General features: G+C 35.7%; 1 protein-coding gene across 8 annotated transcripts in view; it reads left to right on the plus strand.

Moving 5' to 3' along the window:
• SENP7 (SUMO specific peptidase 7) overlaps positions 1-19,243 on the plus strand; it is a 165,409-nt gene that overhangs the window by 68,273 nt on the left and 77,893 nt on the right. For 3 of the 8 annotated variants that reach the window (XM_047876611.1, XM_047876613.1, XM_047876612.1), the window contains 2 exons: positions 5,729-5,926; positions 14,265-14,459. The exons of 2 other annotated variants lie outside the window; for them this stretch is intronic. In XM_047876611.1, the coding sequence (XP_047732567.1) occupies positions 5,729-5,926; positions 14,265-14,459 (393 nt within the window). The remainder of the gene's footprint in view (positions 1-5,728; positions 5,927-14,264; positions 14,460-19,243) is intronic. 3 more of the 8 variants (XM_047876614.1, XM_047876618.1, XM_047876615.1) reach the window with 2 other exon arrangements.

A 19,243-nucleotide genomic window follows, 5' to 3' on the forward strand; every position in this document is an offset into this window, starting at 1 on the left:
TCAGTATTTTTCCTATTACACCAAAAGTATACCTTATATATCCTTAAGATTTTGTAAGTATTTTTATTATTTGGAATTTTAGACTGTATATTTGTAAAATCTTTTACATGAAATAGTCTAATTTCCTAAATGTAAAAAAACATATTTATGAGTCAACTGGTAGCTTTTGGCTAGGTAAACCTGAATTATTTACTATTCTTTTTTATTTTTATTTTTTTTCAACGTTTATTTATTTTTGGGACAGAGAGAGACAGAGCATGAATGGGGGAGGGGCAGAGAGAGAGGGAGACACAGAATCGGAAACAGGCTCCAGGCTCTGAGCCATCAGCCCAGAGCCTGACGCGGGGCTCAAACTCACGGACCGCGAGATTGTGACCTGGCTGAAGTCGGACGCTTAACCGACTGCACCACCCAGGCGCCCCTTTATTTTTATTTTTTTTAGAGAGAGGGTACAAGTGAGCAAAGGGCAGAGAGAGGGAGAATCCCAGCAGGGTCACACACACACAACAGAGAGAGAGAGAGAGAGAGAGTCAGAGAGAGAGAGTCACCCAAAGCAGGGCTTGTGTTTTATTTTTTTATTTTTTATTTTTTTTTACCCGAAGTGGGGCTTGTGCTCACCCTAAGCAGGACTCCACCTGACCCGAAGCAGGCCTCATGCTCACCCAAAGTGAGGATCCAGCTCACCGGAAGAGGGGCTTGAGCTCATCCAAAGTGGAGCTGGAGCTCACCCTGTGCAGCACTCGAACTCATCAACCATGAGATCATGACCTGAGTCGAAGTCAGATGCTTAACCATCTGAGCCACCCAGGCTCTGTTGACCATTCTTTAAAAAAATTAATTAGTTGACCTTTCTTTTCATATGAATACTACTTGCTTTGTATAGAAAACAGAAATAAAGACAAGTGGAAAAAAGAAAACACAGAGGTAGTAAACCACCCTTAAAATTTAAAGTAGAAGATTTTGAGAGATTAATAAGTAACATTTCATTAAGTGGATTTATCCTGGCTTACTTAACTATTCTGTAGTTTCTGGGTAGAAACAGGCTACTTTTAGTTTGCTGCTTTTATAAATGATACCATCATGAATATCTTTGTGCATAAAACTTCTCCCTGTATTTCATACATTTCTTGGTTTAGGATTCCAAACATGGGATTATTTTGTCAAGAGCATAACAAACATGCATATATATTCTTCTTCTAGATTCACCAGTTGTTATGCCTTCTTTCAGTCTCTGTATGCGTGTATGTGTGTATCAGATATACACATGTAGATAGGAATATAATACACATTTTTCCCAGAACCATTTGAAATTAAATTGCAGACATCATGGAGTTTCACCTCTAAATACTTCAACCTGCATTTTCGAAGAACAAGGGAGATTCTTTCATCCCATGCTGTAATATTTTATGAAGAAAATTAACAGTAGTCTCATTTTATCAACGAATATGAAGTCTAGACTCAATCAGAATTCCTAAATGTCTCCAAAATGTTTTTTATTTTATTACTTTTTACAATTTAGTGGAGCACCTGGGTGGCTCAGTTGGTTAAATGTCGGACTTTGGCTCAGGTCATGAACTCAGGGTTTGTGAGTTTGAGCCCTGTGTTGGGCTGTGTGCTAATAGCTTGAAGCCTGGAGCCTGCTTAGGATTCTGTGTCTCCCTCTCTCTCTGTCCCTCCCTCACTCGCACTCTGTCTCTCTCTCTTGAAAATAAATAAACATTAAAAAAATTTTAAATTTAGGATCAAATTGAAGTTTATGCATCATGTATTTTGGTTATTAAGTCTCAGTAGGCTCTTAATCTTACAATGCCCCTGTCTGTGCCTTTTATTAAAAATCACGTCATTACTTTTTTGAAGAGTTTAGGCCAGTTGTCTTGTATAATGTCATGTGTTCTAGATTTTTATGATTTGTCTCGGTTTGTTCTCATGGATTAGGTTCACATTACGTTTTTGTCAAGAATACTTAATAGCTGATGTCATTTGCTTACTGCATCATATCAGAGGATACATAGTGTCTACTTGTCCCTGTGTTGGTGGTTCTACATCTGATCATTTGGTTAAGATTGCTCTATTATGAAGGTGCCTTTCTCTTCTGTAGTTAATATTATGAAGGTGCCTTTCTCTTCTGTAGTTAATAATCGCCTGTGAACTTAATTATCTTGTTTGCATTGGGCTGACGCTAAGGCTGAGCATTGCTGGAAAAAAAAATCACAAAACAGCGTCTATTTGTGGCATTATAAATTCATGACTATTAATCTCACTGGATTTCTGTACTGCAAGATAATCCTACTGTGTTCCTCTAGTCAGCTTGTGTTCCCCCTCTCCACAATGATGATTTAAGATCTTTCTCTTCTCAAGCCTTTGTTCCTTTATCTTTTGTATCATTTTGAAAAGGGGATCTTGATTTCTTCTACTTCCCAGAAGAAGGAAAGGGGTGCCTCTTCTTCCATCATAAACTAGCACAATGGAGCAGTTAAGAGTGCTGGCAATAGAGTTGAGAGTGAATGGTTTTGGATCCCACTTTCACTACTCACTCATTTCAGTTTGGGTTTAAATCATTCTATCTTGGTCTTAATTACAGAAGAATTACCATTGTACCTCATAGAGTAGTTTGTGAGGTTTAAATAAGGTAAATCATTGTAAAATCATTAGCATAGTGCCTGGTATATCGTACATGTGCAATAGATATTAGCTCTTATTATACCATTTCTTAAAAAATTTACTGTGTGAATTATACTGTCTTCTGTATCTTCAACCTCTCCTATTCTGTTCACCTCTTCCGTAGGCACTTAAACTTAACACAGATTTTTCCATTTACTCATCCCATTGTATTCTGGTTTCTGCTCCCACCATTCCACTAAACTGCCCCCGATAAAGTCACTGTTCCATCTCTAAATTCATTTTTATTACCCTTACCCTTAGTGCTTCCATTTCATTCTTCATAAGAGATCAATAGTGCAGCTGTGAGCTCATCATTCTCTTGTAAAAACTAGTGGGTTTCAATTGTTTTTGACATAAAATCTCAAATCATTAATGTAGTTCTTTGGTCCTGCCTAACTACCCATACTGATCTTGTACACATGTCCTCTTCAGGCTAAGCACTTGAGCCCGCTAAGTCCTTTGATTTTCTTCAACAAGCTTTACTCACACCAGAGCATTTGCATTTTGTCCCCACTTGTGGACCACTCTTTATTTTCCACCTGTTTCTTTGGATAGTGTCTGGTTTCAGCTCAAAAGTCGTATTCTCAGTAAAACCTTCCCTGATCTAGTTCAGAAGTGCAGCATCTGTACTTTAACTTCATATCACTTATTACAATTATAATTAAATAATGAATTGGGTAATTCTCTGGAATGTGAGCCCCATGAAGGCAGGCACTATAACCATGATGTTCATCGATGTATCTCCAGATTCTGCTAGTACAGTTGTTTTGCTAGGAGGTATTTGATAAGTACTTGTTGAATGAAGAATGAATTACTATTATTTAGTCATAGAAATGTCACTTATCTCTGTATGATTTATTTGAAGTTTCTGTGTATTTTATGGAGGTTCCCCTGAAGACTTGTACCGCCTTTTTCCAGATGGTCTGAAAGGATAGCCTTAAGTGGCTGCTGCATACAAGTGATATCTTTGAAATTGATTTTATCTTAATTTCTTAAAAAAATGTTTATTTTTGAGAGAGAGAGTGTGAGTGGGGGAGGGGCAGAAAGAGAGGGGGACAGAAGCTCTGAAGCAGGCTCTGGGCTGACAGCAGTGAGCCAGATATGGGCTCGAACTCATGAACCGTTAAGATCATGACCTGAGCTGAAGTTGGACACTTAACTGACTGAGCCACCCAGGTGCCCCTCTTTAATTTTTTTAATTTAATGTATTTTTAATTTTATTTTTTTATATGTTTATTTTTGAGAGAGAGGGGAGAGAGAGTGCATATGTGTGGGAGAGGCAGAGGGAGAGAGAGAGAGAGAGGAACAGAGGATCTGAAGTGGGCTCTATGCTGACAGCAGAGAGCCTAGTATGGGTTTGAACTCATTAACTGTGAGATCATGACCTGAGCTGAAGTTGGCCCCTTAACCGACTGAGCCACCCAGGTGCCCCTTTAATTTTTTTTTAAAGTAAGTTCTGGCTCAGTGTGGGGCTTAAACTTAAGACGACCCCCCCCCCCCCCAAAAAAAAAAAAATCAGGAGTTGCATGCTTTACCAACTAAGCCAGCCAGGCACCCAAGATCAGTTTTATCTTTAAAATATTTGAACACTTTGCTTTGTGTTTCCTAATATTCTTTTTTTAAAAAATATTTTATTTTTAATTAATCTCTATACCCAATGTGGGGCTCAAACTCATAACCACTCGATCAAGAGTTGCATGTTCCACCTACTGAGCCAGCCAGATGCCCCTGTTTCTTAAGTCTTAGACTTATTTATTTATTTAAAAGTTTATAAATTTATTTTGAGAGAAAGAGAGCACATGCATGCACATGCAAGCTGGGAGTGCAGAGGGAGAGAGCGAATCCCAAGTAGGCTCTGCACTGTCAGTGTGGAGCAGGACATAGGGCTTAGACTCACAGACTGTGAGATAATGACCTGAGGCTAAATTGAGTTGAATGCTTATCAACTGAGCTACCCAAGCACCGTCTTACTTTTGTTAAACAATCCCTTGGGGTGCCTGGGTGGCTCGGTCAGTTAGGCTTCGGACTTCAGCTCAGGTCATGAGCTCACATTTGTGGATTTAAACCCCCCTGTCAGGCTCTGTGCTGACAGCTGAGAGCCTGGAGCTTGCTTCGGATTCTGTGTCTCTCTCTCTGTCTCTCCCCTTCCCCGCTTGTGCGCTCGCTCTCTCTCTCTCTCTCTCTCTCTCTCTCTCCCCTTCGTCTCTCAAAAATAAAATAAGCATTAAAAAAAAAATCGCTAAAACTGGTTACAGGACAGCTTTATAGATAAAATAGAACAGACACTCTTCTGATCAAACATTTCCAATTCTTTAAGACATTTCTCATTTGATACTGTCTCAAGTCCACTTGGTAGCCTATCCAGACTACTGCAAGAACTATTCTCTGGTTCCAGAACTGAACATAGCTCTTCAAGTATTACCAGCAAAAGATTTATTGAATGAGTAACGACCAAAATGTAATGAGACAAAAAGCTGGAGCTGCTTGCATTTATCCGCTTTACTTATTAAAAGGGTATAGGTACAGTAAAAATAAATGTTTTAAATCGACCTATTTGTAGAAACGAGGTAAAATTAAGTCTATATCTTAAGACTATGAAGACTTAAGACTATGTAGCTTTAGTAAGGCTGTAGATGATACACGTGTCACCTGTAGTTTTAATAATGCTTTCCAAATTAACAAATGCTAAAACAAAATACATTTACATTGCAGAAAGTGGTTGCCTTTGTGATGAGATATGCAGATGTGTACAATTGTTTTACTAAAAGTGTAAATAGGTGCAGATGGGTTACCAGGAATCTCAACAGCTATACGTGTGTGTGGCCATAGTTATAGTATACTAGACAGAATTCTGAAGAAAATTCCAATATAAGTGAAATAGGCTTTACTTTTTAATATACATTTGAGAATGGTTAAGCAAATATTTTACTTATTTACCGCTCTAGTTAATTGCTTCAAGAACTGAAATTAAGAATTCCTGGAGGTTTTCTTTTGGTATAGTTTGTGATTAATCATGTATTATACACTGTTTAGTACTTTATGTGTTAATTATTTATGTGTGTAACAGGCAACTCAAAGTTGTGTTGACGAATGTCCTATGGACGGATTTAGGACGAAAATTCAGAAAGATCCTACCTAGAAACGATGCTAATTTGTGTGATGCCAACAAGGTGCAATCAGACTCATTGCCTTCGACATCTGTTGACAGCCTAGAGACATGTCAAAAATTAGAACCTCTTCACCAAAGCCTTAATTTATCTAAAAGGTATGTTGTTCAGTATTGATTTTGTTCAACTTACCACATTTGAAGTAGTAAAACTCCAATAATCTTAAAATTGTTAAGATTGTTGGAAATGATTTTTAAGAAAATCTGCATATACAGGTGTGCCCCACTCTAAAGCAAATCATAAAGCTGACAGTCTCAATTTACAAAGTTAATGGTATTTTTGCATTTCATTAAGTTGACATAGAATTATTTTTAAAACCAATTATCATTATATTTAACTTATAATTTGATTCACATACACATATTTTTATAGATTCATTTATGATATAAAATGAAGATACTTATACATATATAGGTAGGTAAGGACCTAGATTAAATAACTTACGAAAGATATGTTAAAGATGGAGAAAATAAAGGTATATATATATTTATCTATTTATGCCTTGATAGAGTTGACAGAATTAATAGTTCATTTTTTATTTTCTGCATCTTTAACATATCTATTAAATAGTGTTTAATATAGTCCTTACCACTTTTGACTTTGAGTTTTCTTGTATTTTACATGCATTTTTAAATAAGTGAGGTGATATTAAAATAATACCCCTAGATTTTTAATAGTAAATATGCAGTTTAATTTTATAAATAAGACCAGTTTTGTTTTATATTTTTTAAAGGAATTGTGTATAGAATTTGGGGCTAAATACTGGGAATTAGCTCTGGGAATTTGTTATCTGTGACATAATATTTTTAATGTGTTTCTACTTACAGTTTTAACCCTTAATGTTTTGATGGAAATACTTAGCTTTTAATTAGAAAAATTTGTCATTAGCTAGGTAGTGCTTTGGTTATATGGTCTGTAATATATAAGTGCTTTAAGCCAAGTCCAGAAAAAAACTGATAAATTTTTAAAAAATGTTTTATTTATTTTTGGGAGAGATAGAGATAGAGATAGAGAGCGTGAGCTAGAGAGGGGCAGAGAGAGACGGAGACATAGAATCCTAAGCAAGCTCCAGGCTCTCAGCTGTCAGCACAGAGCCCAAAATGAGACTTGAACTCATGAACCACGAGATCATGAGCTGGGCCGAAGTCGAATGCTCAACTGACTGGGCCACCTAGGCTCTCCAAAACTGATAACTTTCAGCACAATTATTTAAAAAATAAAAGTAGAACTCTGTCAAGACATCTGGATATAGTGTTACATGTTAATTTTAAAGGAGGATACCTCTTAAAAAAGGCAAAAACAAAGTTAAGTAGAAGAATTTCCTTATGTGTTCATGAAATTAAAATTTAGTATGAAGTTAAAAGTCTCAATAAGATTCTAATTTGGTTTTTATAGTATGTGTCTGTGTTTTTTTTCCTTTCTGTCATTACCAGCTAATGGAGACCTTTTCTCTCATCTCCAGGGGTCCTAAATTGAACTGTTCCAAAGTGAATGCATTATCTTTCTTCTCAGACTTATTCCTATTTCTGTATCCCCTCCCTGTCTGAATATATGACGACTCTTTCTTTCTCACCCTTTATATTCAGTCTTTTTTCATGTGTAGTTATTTTTGCCTCCTAAATCAGTTTTGAAATGATCTCTTCTCCACTTTTATTGCCACTGCCTCAGTTCAAGCCCTGATAACTTTGTGCCTTTATTACTATTAGTATTGGGCTTCCCATGTATGGCCTTTTCTTCTTAATAATTTCCCTATATTGTTGTTGAGTTAATCGTTCGGAAAGGCAGATGTTACTTTTAGCTCTCTAGTTTAACATCTTTCTGTGGCTCCACATAATCTTCAGGATAAAGTTCAAACTCCTCACTTTAGCATACAGGGTCCTTAATGGTCTCACCTTTGCCTGTCTAGCTTTGTGCCTGTCTACACATTCATAACTGAGCTTTAGTCTGTAAGAAACTGGTGGTAGCTCAGTAAATGTATAGTGCTGTTGTATACCTCCGAGCTCATTCTGTTTGCTTTCTTATCTTGGAAACTGTTCTCCTTTCCCATTTACTGGTATTTTTTAGTCTTTAACATTGAACTCATATGCCATCTTTTTGGGACAGCTTCCTTGATTCCACCCTCCTCATTTGCATTTAATCTCATTTTTTGCTTTGTTAAGCAGCCTGTTTATATATCATAACACTTACCACATTATATTATGAGTTTCAGTTTTTCTGCCTCCCTGACAGTAAGCTTCACAAGGGAAGCTTACAGGGACTACATTTTATTATTTTTTACTCTGATACTAATACCTAGCACATTGCTGGGTGCTTACTAAATGCTCAGTTTTTGCTGAATTCAAAGAAGGTTGCTTCTCAGCAGAGTTACATCTCCAGTCTCTTTGATTAAGATGTATTTTCATCCATTAGAACCATTTATTTGCTCTGTAATTTTGGTGACAACCAGGAAAAGGGATATTACAAGCTTCAAATAAGAATACTGGAGAATAAGAATACTGGAGAATAAGAATACTGGAGAACTGAACAGTTTAGGGTATCGGTTTGGACAGTGTTTTCTTTCAGAGACTTACTTGCTATCTGGAATAATCTGGAATATCTGGCTTGTTCTTTCTTCAGGCTTAGCTTAACTTTTGCTTTTTGTTTTATTTTCATTTTACTTAGCTAGGACTTTATTATTTCAGAAAGATGAAAGGGAGAAAAATTTATTTTTGGTTTTCAATTTTATCTTAAAGTGTAACTGTTGAGGGGCCCCTGGGTTGTTCAGTCAGTTGAGTGTCTGACTGTTGATTTTGGTTTAGGTCATGATCCCAGGGTCTTGGGATCGAGCCCCGTGTCAGGCTCTGAGTTGAGTGTGAAGCCTACTTAAGATTCTGTCTGTCTCCCACTGCCCCTGTCCCCACTGTACACTATTAAAAAAAAACCAAAACACCAAAAAAAAAAAACCCAAAAAAAGATCGACTATTGAGTCAACCAAAATTACTCATTCAGTCCCCAAAATGACATTTTTTAGAAATTTTATTTGCATTTTAGATTTTTTAAATGTTTATTTATTTTTGAGAGAGAGAGGGAGAAAGAAAGAGAGCAGGGGAGGGGGCAGAGAGAGGGAGACACAGAATCTAAGGCAGGCTCCAGGCTCTGAGTTGTCAGCACAGAGCCTGATGTGGGGCTCAAACTCATGAACCTTGAGATCATGACCTGAGCTGAAGTTGAATTCTCAAACGACTGAGCCACCCAGGTGCCCCTTATTTGTATTTTGTTGGGTTTTATATCAGGACAATTTAGAATTTTAATTTCTGAACAATATTGAGAAGAAAAACAAAACATAATCCAAATCCGTCTTCTTAAATAGTGAGGAAAAGGGTGAAGAGTTTTAGAAATATGAAACTAGCAGTATGTGGAATGCACAAATTTCTTTTAAATAAGTAAACAATATTTTAGTGTAGGTTTTTATTTCCATGTGATTCACATCTATTTTTCTGAGAGATAACTTTGAGGCATTGATAAACCTTGATCATTAGGCAGGAAAGAGCCTTGTGGGACACATAACACAAGGCTTTTGAGAAGATAAACCATCTTTCTCTTCTTTTCATCAGTTGGCACCAGAGATTATTAGAGAAATATGGAGACAGTGTACTACCCATATTCCATTAAGAAAAGTTAGGTCCTAGTTCTTGGAATATCCCTAATTACATTTATTCATTTGTCTCTTAAATTTACATATATTTGAAGTTTTAAAAAAATACACAATTTAGATGTTGTGATGGTAAGACTTTTGGGACACTATAGTATTCCTGTCACCTTTCAGCCAGTGTAATTTTAGTTGAGTGATAATTTATTCATTAAAAATTAGCTTAGTAAAAGAAAGGAGCAAACTTAGAAAATCTGTGAATAACAGTTACTCAGCAATTAAAATTATTTTCACTATATAGCTTAAGAAACTGATTTAGAAAGTACATTTTCTTAAAAGTTTATTTTGTGTGAGAGAGAGTGAGAGAGAGAGAGCATGAGAGTGGGTGAGGGGCAGAAAGAAAGGGAGAGAAAGAATCCTTTGCTGACAGCACTGAGCCCCATTCAGGGCTCGATCTCAGGGACCATGAAATCATGACCTGACCTGAACCAAGAGTCAGACGCTTAACCAACTGAGCCATGCAGGTGCCCCATAAATGGCATTTTATTTTACTTACTGTTATTGTTTACATACTAAGGAAAAATTGGATAGACTGTAAAATGACAGGTTTTTTTTAGCACTTTCTTCCATATTGAGTTAGTATGAAGGATGAAATGTATACCTTTATATATTTCTTGTGAAAATTTAGAATATTTTGAAATTCCGGCTAGCCATGGAATTTCCATGACACTGCTAACTTATTTAATTGTACACCAAAAGGTAGCTTAGGTATTATGAGCTTAATCACCACTACCTGGATTTGTACTCTGGAAGGCTCTTACAGAGAGCTCTTTTTCTTCAAGGTAACCAAATTACATGAGTTGCAAATGGTTGTTGAAAGATGTTTGGGCTGTGGCTATGTGTTGTGAAGAGCTGAGTGTACTAAGGGCATTGCTAAGTGTTTAGTTATGTACTTTTTTAATAAGATGTTTTCATCAGGATTACAGAGTATGATGAATTAGGACAATTAAGCACCATTTGCTCTTTTCTTTTTTAAGTTTATTTATTTATTTTGGGGGGTGGGGGAGAACCAGCAGGGGAGGGGCACAGAGAAAGAGGGGGACAGAGGATCTGAAGTGGCCTCTGACCTGACAGCAGAGAACCCGATATGGGGCTTGAACTCACGAACCATGAGATCATGACCTGAACCGAAGTTAGATGCTTAACCGACTAAGCCACCCAGGAGCCCAGGACAATTATGCATCATTTGAAAGGATACTTTATAACTTTGAGGAAGACTTCAGTAATAGGAAAATTAAAGTGATTTTCTTCTGTGTACCTACTACGTGCCAGGACTTATACCAACTGCTTTACATCTAATTTATTTCATTTAGTCTTAACAACTTTGTAAGGTAGGTTTTCTCCTAATTTTAGAGATGAAAAGATCAATGCTAAGGGGAATAAATTATAGTAAATAGCTTGCCTAAATTATATTATTAGGTGCCAAAGTCAAAACCTGACCCCTATTTTTTTTCTGACTCTAGAGTCCTTGTTCTTAACCCCTGTACCAGTGCTTTTCACTCCTCTGAAATTTAATTTTTTCGTAAGTAAAGTAGGAATTGGACTTTATTACTTATTATCTGTGAGATCTAAATTATTGACCTTTAAATATTCTATTTATTCTTTAATTTTTTTTCTTGTGGTATTTTGTTCACGTTATAATAGAGTACTGTCTCACTGAAAGATCTACCACGGTGGAGATGCTGAGGGTAGTGGCTGGAACCTTCTGAGGACTTCAAGGGCTCTCTAGGGCTCTTGTGCTTTAGAGTTGCGGGTTCTACTGCAGCTTGGTATATCATCTTTTCAACCAGTTTTGGGGTCAATTTTGATATTTTTATCTTCTAGGAAAAACTTGGCAGCTATTTGTTTGACCATTTAACTTTTTCTCTTCTAGGAAAGACTTTCAGATGTTTGTTTCAGCTATTTGTTAACATATTTGTCTAACTTAAAAGGTCTCATTTATCCTCCAGGGTTCTTTTTTCATATCTCCTTTGCTTTTTTCTTTCTTTAAATAAACCATACAAGAATAGGATGATGATCATTTATTACTCAGAAGAGAATTCTAATCTTTAAAAATTTTCCCTTTGCTTGCTGATATTTGTATTTTTTGTTGTTGTTGATTATTCTCTTCAGCACTTTGTACAAAAGTAATCTTTTATGGACTGCATTGCTCCTATTTGGAGGGACCGCTTTTTTAAGGGACTCAACATTCTAAAACATACTTAAACATAATATAGTCAGGCATTTAAACAGAGATACTACATGATAGTTGGCATTTCTTTGATGTGTCTCCTTATGTGCCACAAATTTTCTCTTTGCTTAAATACTACAGTTTTTGGATTATTTTATTATGAGCCACATTTTAGAATTCAGTAATTATAGGGGACCATAAAAATAGTATATTATCAATTCTTAAAATGATTTATCAAGTTAGTATACCAGATTCTCTCATCTCTTAAAAGTAAATAAAACTTGGGGTGCCTGGGTGGAGCAGTTGGTTAAGCGTCCGACTTCAGCCAGGTCACAATCTCGCGGTCCGTGAGTTCGAGCCCTGCGTCGGGCTCTGGGCTGATGGCTCAGAGCCTGGAGCCTGTTTCCGATTCTGTGTCTCCCTCTCTCTCTGCCCCTCCCCCGTTCATGCTCTGTCTCTCTCTGTCCCAAAAATAAATAAACGTTGAAAAAAAAATAAAAAAAAAAAAGTAAATAAAACTTATTTACATTAAGGTATTGATCTGGAAAATAATAGTTCTAACCTGAAATAGTTCTAGCCTCTGCTAGCATTCCTATATTTTCCCTAAAATATTGAGAAACACAAGATGAGTTTTTTTTTTTATTGAATTATAGTTGAAGTTTTTTAGTGAGTGAAGTTTTTTATTTCATAGCAATTTCTAGTGTGAGGTCAGATAAAAGAAATCTTGAGACTCCTTAGTGGTCCTATATTACTTACATTCCTACTTCAGGTCTAAGATACTAAGGAGGTTCTGTCAGGCATCAGATACACAAAGCTCACAATGGCAACTAGGATCCTTGGAGATTTAAATCATATGAGAAGGTAGAAAAATATATCTGCCTTCTCCTCCTTATAATTGGTGGTTATGCTAGATAGCTAACTTCTTTCCCACTTTTTCTTTACTCAAACTCTGAGTTTAGGGGATTGTATTTACTACCTGCCTTTGCTTTTACATCATACATACTACTTTTTTTTTTAATGTTTGTTTATTTTTGGGGGGAAGAGAGAGAGAGAGAGAGAGACAGAGCATGAGCGGGGGAGGGGCAGAGAAAGGGAGACTCAGATTCCGAAGCAGGCTCCAGGCTCTGAGCTGTCAATAGAGAGCCTGATGTGGGGCTTGAACTCGTGAACCACGAGATCATGACCTGAGCCAAAGTCAAATAAATGCTCAACCGACTGAGCCACCCAGGCGCCCCTATGTCATACATACTACTTAATCATTGCAATATTTTTTTGTGGAGGTTCTGCTGGAAAATGCATATTTTCAAGAATTTCCTGCAGTATCTATAGAAAAGCTCAGTTATCTGGATCCTCTGGCAACTTAGTATTAAGGATACCTGTAATGGAATGAAATAAAGAAACCAAAAGATAATAGGCCCAGGTTCTTCTACTAGGAAGAGTTATACCTTCAGCCATTTAATTTTTCTGAGATTTGAATTCTTCATATTTAAAATAAAGGTAATACTAAATTATTTTAAAGTTTTCAAGATCTGAAATTCCATGCTGTCTAGAACATAGTGAAAAGAACATAATGCCTCTGTGTAGTGAAAATGAGTACCTCTAGGTACTATAGCAAATATAACAAAGTACAGGGAAGCTCACATGTTTCACTTAAATAGAAGCACTCAGGCCCTTTCTAAGTGTTTTTTGTTGTTTCTCACAAAGGGTCAATAAAGTGTTGCAGGTGACATATTGATAAAGTCAGGGGGACATCTGATGAAGAGGAGATAGGAAAACTTAAAAAATTCAGTAACAAGAACTAAAAACCAATACAGTAATTTGGTTTGGGTTGTCAGTTCAGGGCCAAATAATTGCCTAAGGGCGTCATTATAGTGTGGCAAAGTATATAAGGTGTTTGTAAAAACAGTTGGCTAACCAAGAGAAGATTATATTATCCTCTTCCGTTTAAGGAGATAGCAGGCTTTTATGTAGTACATTTTGATGTGAACACCAATTTTAAAAAGTGTGGAGCTTAAAAAATACACTTTAATTATCTAGACATTTGATTTGTTGGCTCCTTCCTTGGTGCTGTTATATAAAGCATATATATTATAATCACTATATGTGCTGTTTTACTTATGGAGTCTATCATTACCACAGATGCAATCTGAATGATGTCTTTCCTGTTGGATTTAGCATTTCTCATTTGCCAATTACAAGTATGTAATTATTTATCAAGAAACTTTCTGTTGAATGAGAAGAATAAAGATTTCTTGAATTGGTTTAAAGTACTCTGTGTTTTTAATAACTATTGGGGAAAAAGCATTTTTTGAGAAAAAGTGATTAAAGTTTTAAGCACCCCAATAGCATCCATTAGTTTAGTTAAAGCCGTTACTGTGGCAGGCTAATCTGCGCCAATTTATAAGACACTAGTACTTCTAAAAATAAAAAAAAGAATGTGTTCATACAGAATTTTGAGTGTTTAATGGGTTGATTTCTAGAGTGGTATAGATGAAAATGTTTGAAAATTCAACTTCCTAGAATACATTTTTCACTGCAAACCTCAGTACAGTACAGTGTTTGTTATTTTGTGTGACAGGATACCCAGAGTTATATTGACGAATGTCCTGGGAACGGAGTTAGGAAGAAAATACATAAAGACCTCATCTGTAACTGAGGCCAGTTTGGGTGATACAGACAACTTGCAATCAGAGCAGCTTTCTTCATCATCTGATGGCAGCCTAGAGTCTTGTCAAAATCTAAATCCTCACAAGAGCTCCTTTTTATCTGAAAGGTATGTTTAGTGATAACTTTACTCAAAATAAATAATATATTTACTCTAATGAGCCTCTCTATTCTTCCCCCCATAGATGCATTATTCCTAAAAGTGAGGCAGATGTGCTCTGTTGGCTAGTGTGACTTTTCTCCCCTGGTGGCTCGAGATGGCTGTTGGAACCAACAGTCTGTGGCTAATAATCAGTTTCAGAAAGTACACTGTACTTGTGTTTTGGGAAAATAGATGTAGACTTTAATGAAAATTTAGTTACCTATTTCAATATTTCAATTTACGTGATATAATTAAGATTTGTTCCTCTGACATTTTTCTGTTCCTCTTCCTCCTCTTTCCTTTTTATCCATCTGGCCATCTATTGGTCTGTTCATTCAACCATCTCTCCATCTTGACATAGTCACTGTTTTTATATCCAGATTCTAGAACTAGACCTGGCATTTAGTCCTCAGTAAATATTTGCTGAATGAATTGCTGAATGTGTTCCTCAAAAAAATGGTTTGAGATTCCATTAACAAACATGGCCTGCTGAGCCAGTGAGAGAAATGGAAATCTGAAGTTGCTTTTGTTTTAACCTATAGGAGATGCTTCTGTGGGGACTGTAAATAAAAGAAATTGTGGGATAAAGCTAAGGGATGTCAGTTAATAAATACTACTAAATCTCTTCACTTTCTTTTACCATGAACTTCTCTTTTTAATTTCTTGCCTTGTTGCTAGTACAATAAAGTAGTTTTGATCTCAGTGAAAAATTATTGATCCAATCTTGTTTTTTGTTTTGTTTTGTTTTGTTTTGTTTTTTTAATTTTCCCTGAACCATCCAAAGGTAACTTCTAGTTTGTATTTCTCTTGTAAGCCTAATTACATTAAAGAGTATTTATAGCTGACTTTTTAAAGATTTTTAATAATTTTTTTATATTTCTAACGCACTTTATTTTTATAAACTGTTTATTTCTTATGAATTTATAAATTTTACAAATTTTTCTCCTTTTGGAGAATATTTTATGTTTCACATCAGTTCTACTTAGTGAATTATTAATGGCAATTTTAACTTTATACTTTATTTGGTCTTTTTCTGAATTTACCAGAAGAACTGAGTTTCAGTGTCATTATCCAATTAATAATGTATTTAATGTATAAATTAAGGTATAATTAGAGATGTTAGAAATGCACTTATCAGTTTGTAATATAGTTATTTTGTTTCTGCCTCCTCTACTAGTCCATGAGTTCCTTAAGGAGAAGCATTATGTCTTAATTACATTTATGCCCAGTGCTTAGCTAAAATACATACTTTAATTTTGTGCACTTGGATTAATGTTCATGTCATTTAATCTCGAGCTTTGGTTTCCTGAGTTGGAAGAAGAGAAATGACCTTCGACCTTATACATCACATAGTTATTATCTTTTTAATAAATATCACGTCAGAATTCTTGTGACACATAAAACATCATGCATTTAAAAATTTTGTTATTGATGATACTTTCTATAGAAAAAGTCACTTATTATGTACTGTCCCTGTGGAATTCAAAAGACAGTGCACATTCATAATGTTAAAAAAAATAGCACTATTATGAGGATTCAATGGAACCATCAAATTATAATCTGTACTGTACAGGTTTTATACCAATTTGGGGCTAAGATTTAATAATAATAAGTCTTAAATTTCTAGTTGTTCCTAAAATCTATTCAGTGAGAATTCTAGCTCTCTTCAAGTCCTTCCTAAATATTTATGAAATTTCCAGGTGGTATTTGATGTGGGCTCTGAAAATTCATTTTCTTGGTGGTTATTTGCTTTGTTTGTTGCATTTAGAATAGGCATAGACTTTGGAGCCAGACATCAGTATTGCAAACATGCTGATTTACCTTGGGCAAGTTACTTTGATCTTTAAAACACAGATAGTAACACACATCTTAGAAGATTATTGTGCGGATTTAAGGAGATAACTATGTGATGTTCTTAATATAATGCTTGAAATTTAATAGGTGGTAGTCATTATTTTTGTGTCTCTCTTATTGATACTTTTATCAAAAGTACCATTAAAGGCTGGTGCTATATGTTGATGCTACTGAAGTCTTCTATGGTGAGGATGCTAGTGTCTGATCCTGAGATCACTGTTACTCCATTACCATTACCAGTACTGCCAAGGCAATTGTCACAGCCATACTAAGTATTACCATTTGGTTTAAGGAGGAGTACTGTACTCCTTAAACCAAGCTTTAGTTCTCTTTTCCCTTAAGATGAGTTCACTTTGAGGAGAATCCAGAGTGCCCTATGGAAATAAATTGCACGTGTGGCCATACCATCACTTGAGTTAGATGTGCCCCATTAGAACTCACTATAGCATGGACAGGATAGGCTCAAGGATGGGACTCTTGTTGTAACCAGCCTCTTTCCAGCCTGCCTATTTCAATCAATTATTGAAATATAAATTATGTAGATCTTTTTAGGAGACACATGTTCTGACATTATTGTAATTGTTGTTATTGCAGAGAATGTGGTAAACATGTCAGCTCTTTGTTACAAAGATAGAATGTCGAATAACAACTAAAAATTGGTGGGTGGGAGAATGGAGGCTATGACTGAAAACTGAGGAAGTTTTCTTTGAAAACCTAGCACTTATGCCCCTTATGATATTTGTGGAAAAGTGTTTTATAAAGGCTAAAAGTCTATTTATATATTTTTGAGAGAGAGAGAGAGAGAGAGAGAGAGAGAGAGAGGGAGGGAGGGAGGGAGGGAGGGGGACAGAGAGGGAGACAGGATCCAAAGCAGGCTCTGTGCTATGGCAGAGAACCTGATGCAGGGCTTGAACTCACAAACTGCCAGATCATGGCCTGAGCCTAATTTGGCTGCTTAACTGACTGAGCCACCCAGGTGGCCCAAGGCTAAGAGTCTTATTTTAGCCTTAGCCTGTCTTTAGTGTTCAGAACTGTTATTGTTGACTATAATAATAAGTTAAATGGACTTATGCAGGAAAAAGAAATTGTGTTTTATGCCCAAAATAAAGGAATAGTAAAAAAAAATCACGAATGAATAGGAAATTTGAATTAAAATGATCTCTTTGAAGTAGCATATTTGTTTTTTCTAGTTGGCAATTAATTATTTTAAAATACTTAATTATTAAACTTTATATTATCCTTTAAAAACTTTTAACTAAAATTTGTTAAGTATTTGTGATATTATACTGTGATAAATGAAATTCATCTCAGTCTGTTTGCTTAATTTCTGTCTCTGTGCCTCAGTTTACCTCATCTGTAAATCACAATAATACGTAGGTATGCTGGAGAATAAAGAATTAGCTTTTCTCTTTTAATTTGATAACTTGCCAATAAATATATTGAGATATATCTACTTTTACAAATATGTGTTTCCTTATGAGGACATTTAGGGTATTTTTCATTTTTTGTCTGTATAGCTTTGGTACAGTAAGTTTGTGTATTTTTATAAATTCTTATAGTGCCATTCATTTAACCAGAATTAAGTGTTATCATTGAAAATTTTTTTCAGGGGCGCCTGGGTGGCTCAGTCGGTTAAGCATCCGACTTCAGCTCAGGTCATGATCTCACGGTCCGTGAGTTCCAGCCCCACGTCGGGCTCTGTGCTGACAGCTCAGAGCCTGAAGCCTGTTTCAGATTCTGTTTCTCCCTCTCTCTCTGCCCCTCCCCTGTTCATGCTCTGTCTCTCTGTGTCTCAAATCTAAATAAACGTTAAAAAGAAAATTTTTTTCAGACTCTATTGATAAAAATAAATATAACTTTACATAAAATTGTTTTCATTTCAGCCATTTTTTATTTTTAGTGAAGATGGATTTTGTATTTTTTATATAAGTTTTCTCTGTAGTCTTTGTATGTATTCAGGTGTTCTGCTTCTTACTGACTTGTAAGAACTCTTAATAAAGGTATTAACTCCTTGTTACCAGTGTTTTGGAAAAAATTTTTCAAGTTTCCTGTTTGTTAATTTTACTTTGTTTATAGTATCTTCTGTAGTATAATTTTTTTAAATTTTATTTTATAAAAAATATGTTAGGGCTTGACCCCTGTGTTTTGGTTTATCCTTGGAAAGACCTCTTCAACCCCAAGTACAGAAATAGGTTAGTCAACCGGTGTCTTAATTTGTGATGATGTAGATGGGGTGACAGATCCAGAACAACAGTCTGGGGATCACTTTCCTAATTGAAGTTCTAATTCCTTTTTTTTTTGCCTCTCTGTAGTCTGGTATAAATGTCTTTGGATGGTTGGGTGGCTTTCACCTTTTTGCTGTTGTGAATAACACTGTTATGAACACTGGTATGCAGGCATCTCTATCCCTACTTATAAGTTCTTTTGCATATCTACCCAGAAGTGGGATTTCTGGATCATATAGTAATTCTATTAATAATTTTTGAGGCACCACCATTACTCTTTTGTATAGTAGCTGCACCATTTTACATTGCCATTAGCAGTGGTTAGGGGTCCCAATTTCTCCACATCCTTGTTAAAACTTGTTTTCTGTTTTTATGTAATAGTCATCCTAATGGGTGTGACATGATAGCTCATTGTGGTTTTGTTATGGGTTTCCCTAATGATTAGTGATGCTGAGCATCTTTTCATGTGCTTATTGGCCGTTCATATATCTTCTTTGGAGAAATGTCTGTTCAAGTCCTGTGCCCTTTGATGAATTAGGTTGTGTTTTACTTTTGAGTTTTAGGAGTTCTCTATATATTCTGAATGTTAATTTCTTGTCAGAAATATGATTTTGAAATATTTTCTCCCATTGTTCTCTGACCATATGATATGAAGTTAGAAATTATTAATGG

This window comes from Prionailurus viverrinus, chromosome C2 (genome assembly GCF_022837055.1).
Source record: "Prionailurus viverrinus isolate Anna chromosome C2, UM_Priviv_1.0, whole genome shotgun sequence".
Classification (NCBI taxonomy): domain Eukaryota; kingdom Metazoa; phylum Chordata; class Mammalia; order Carnivora; family Felidae; genus Prionailurus; species Prionailurus viverrinus.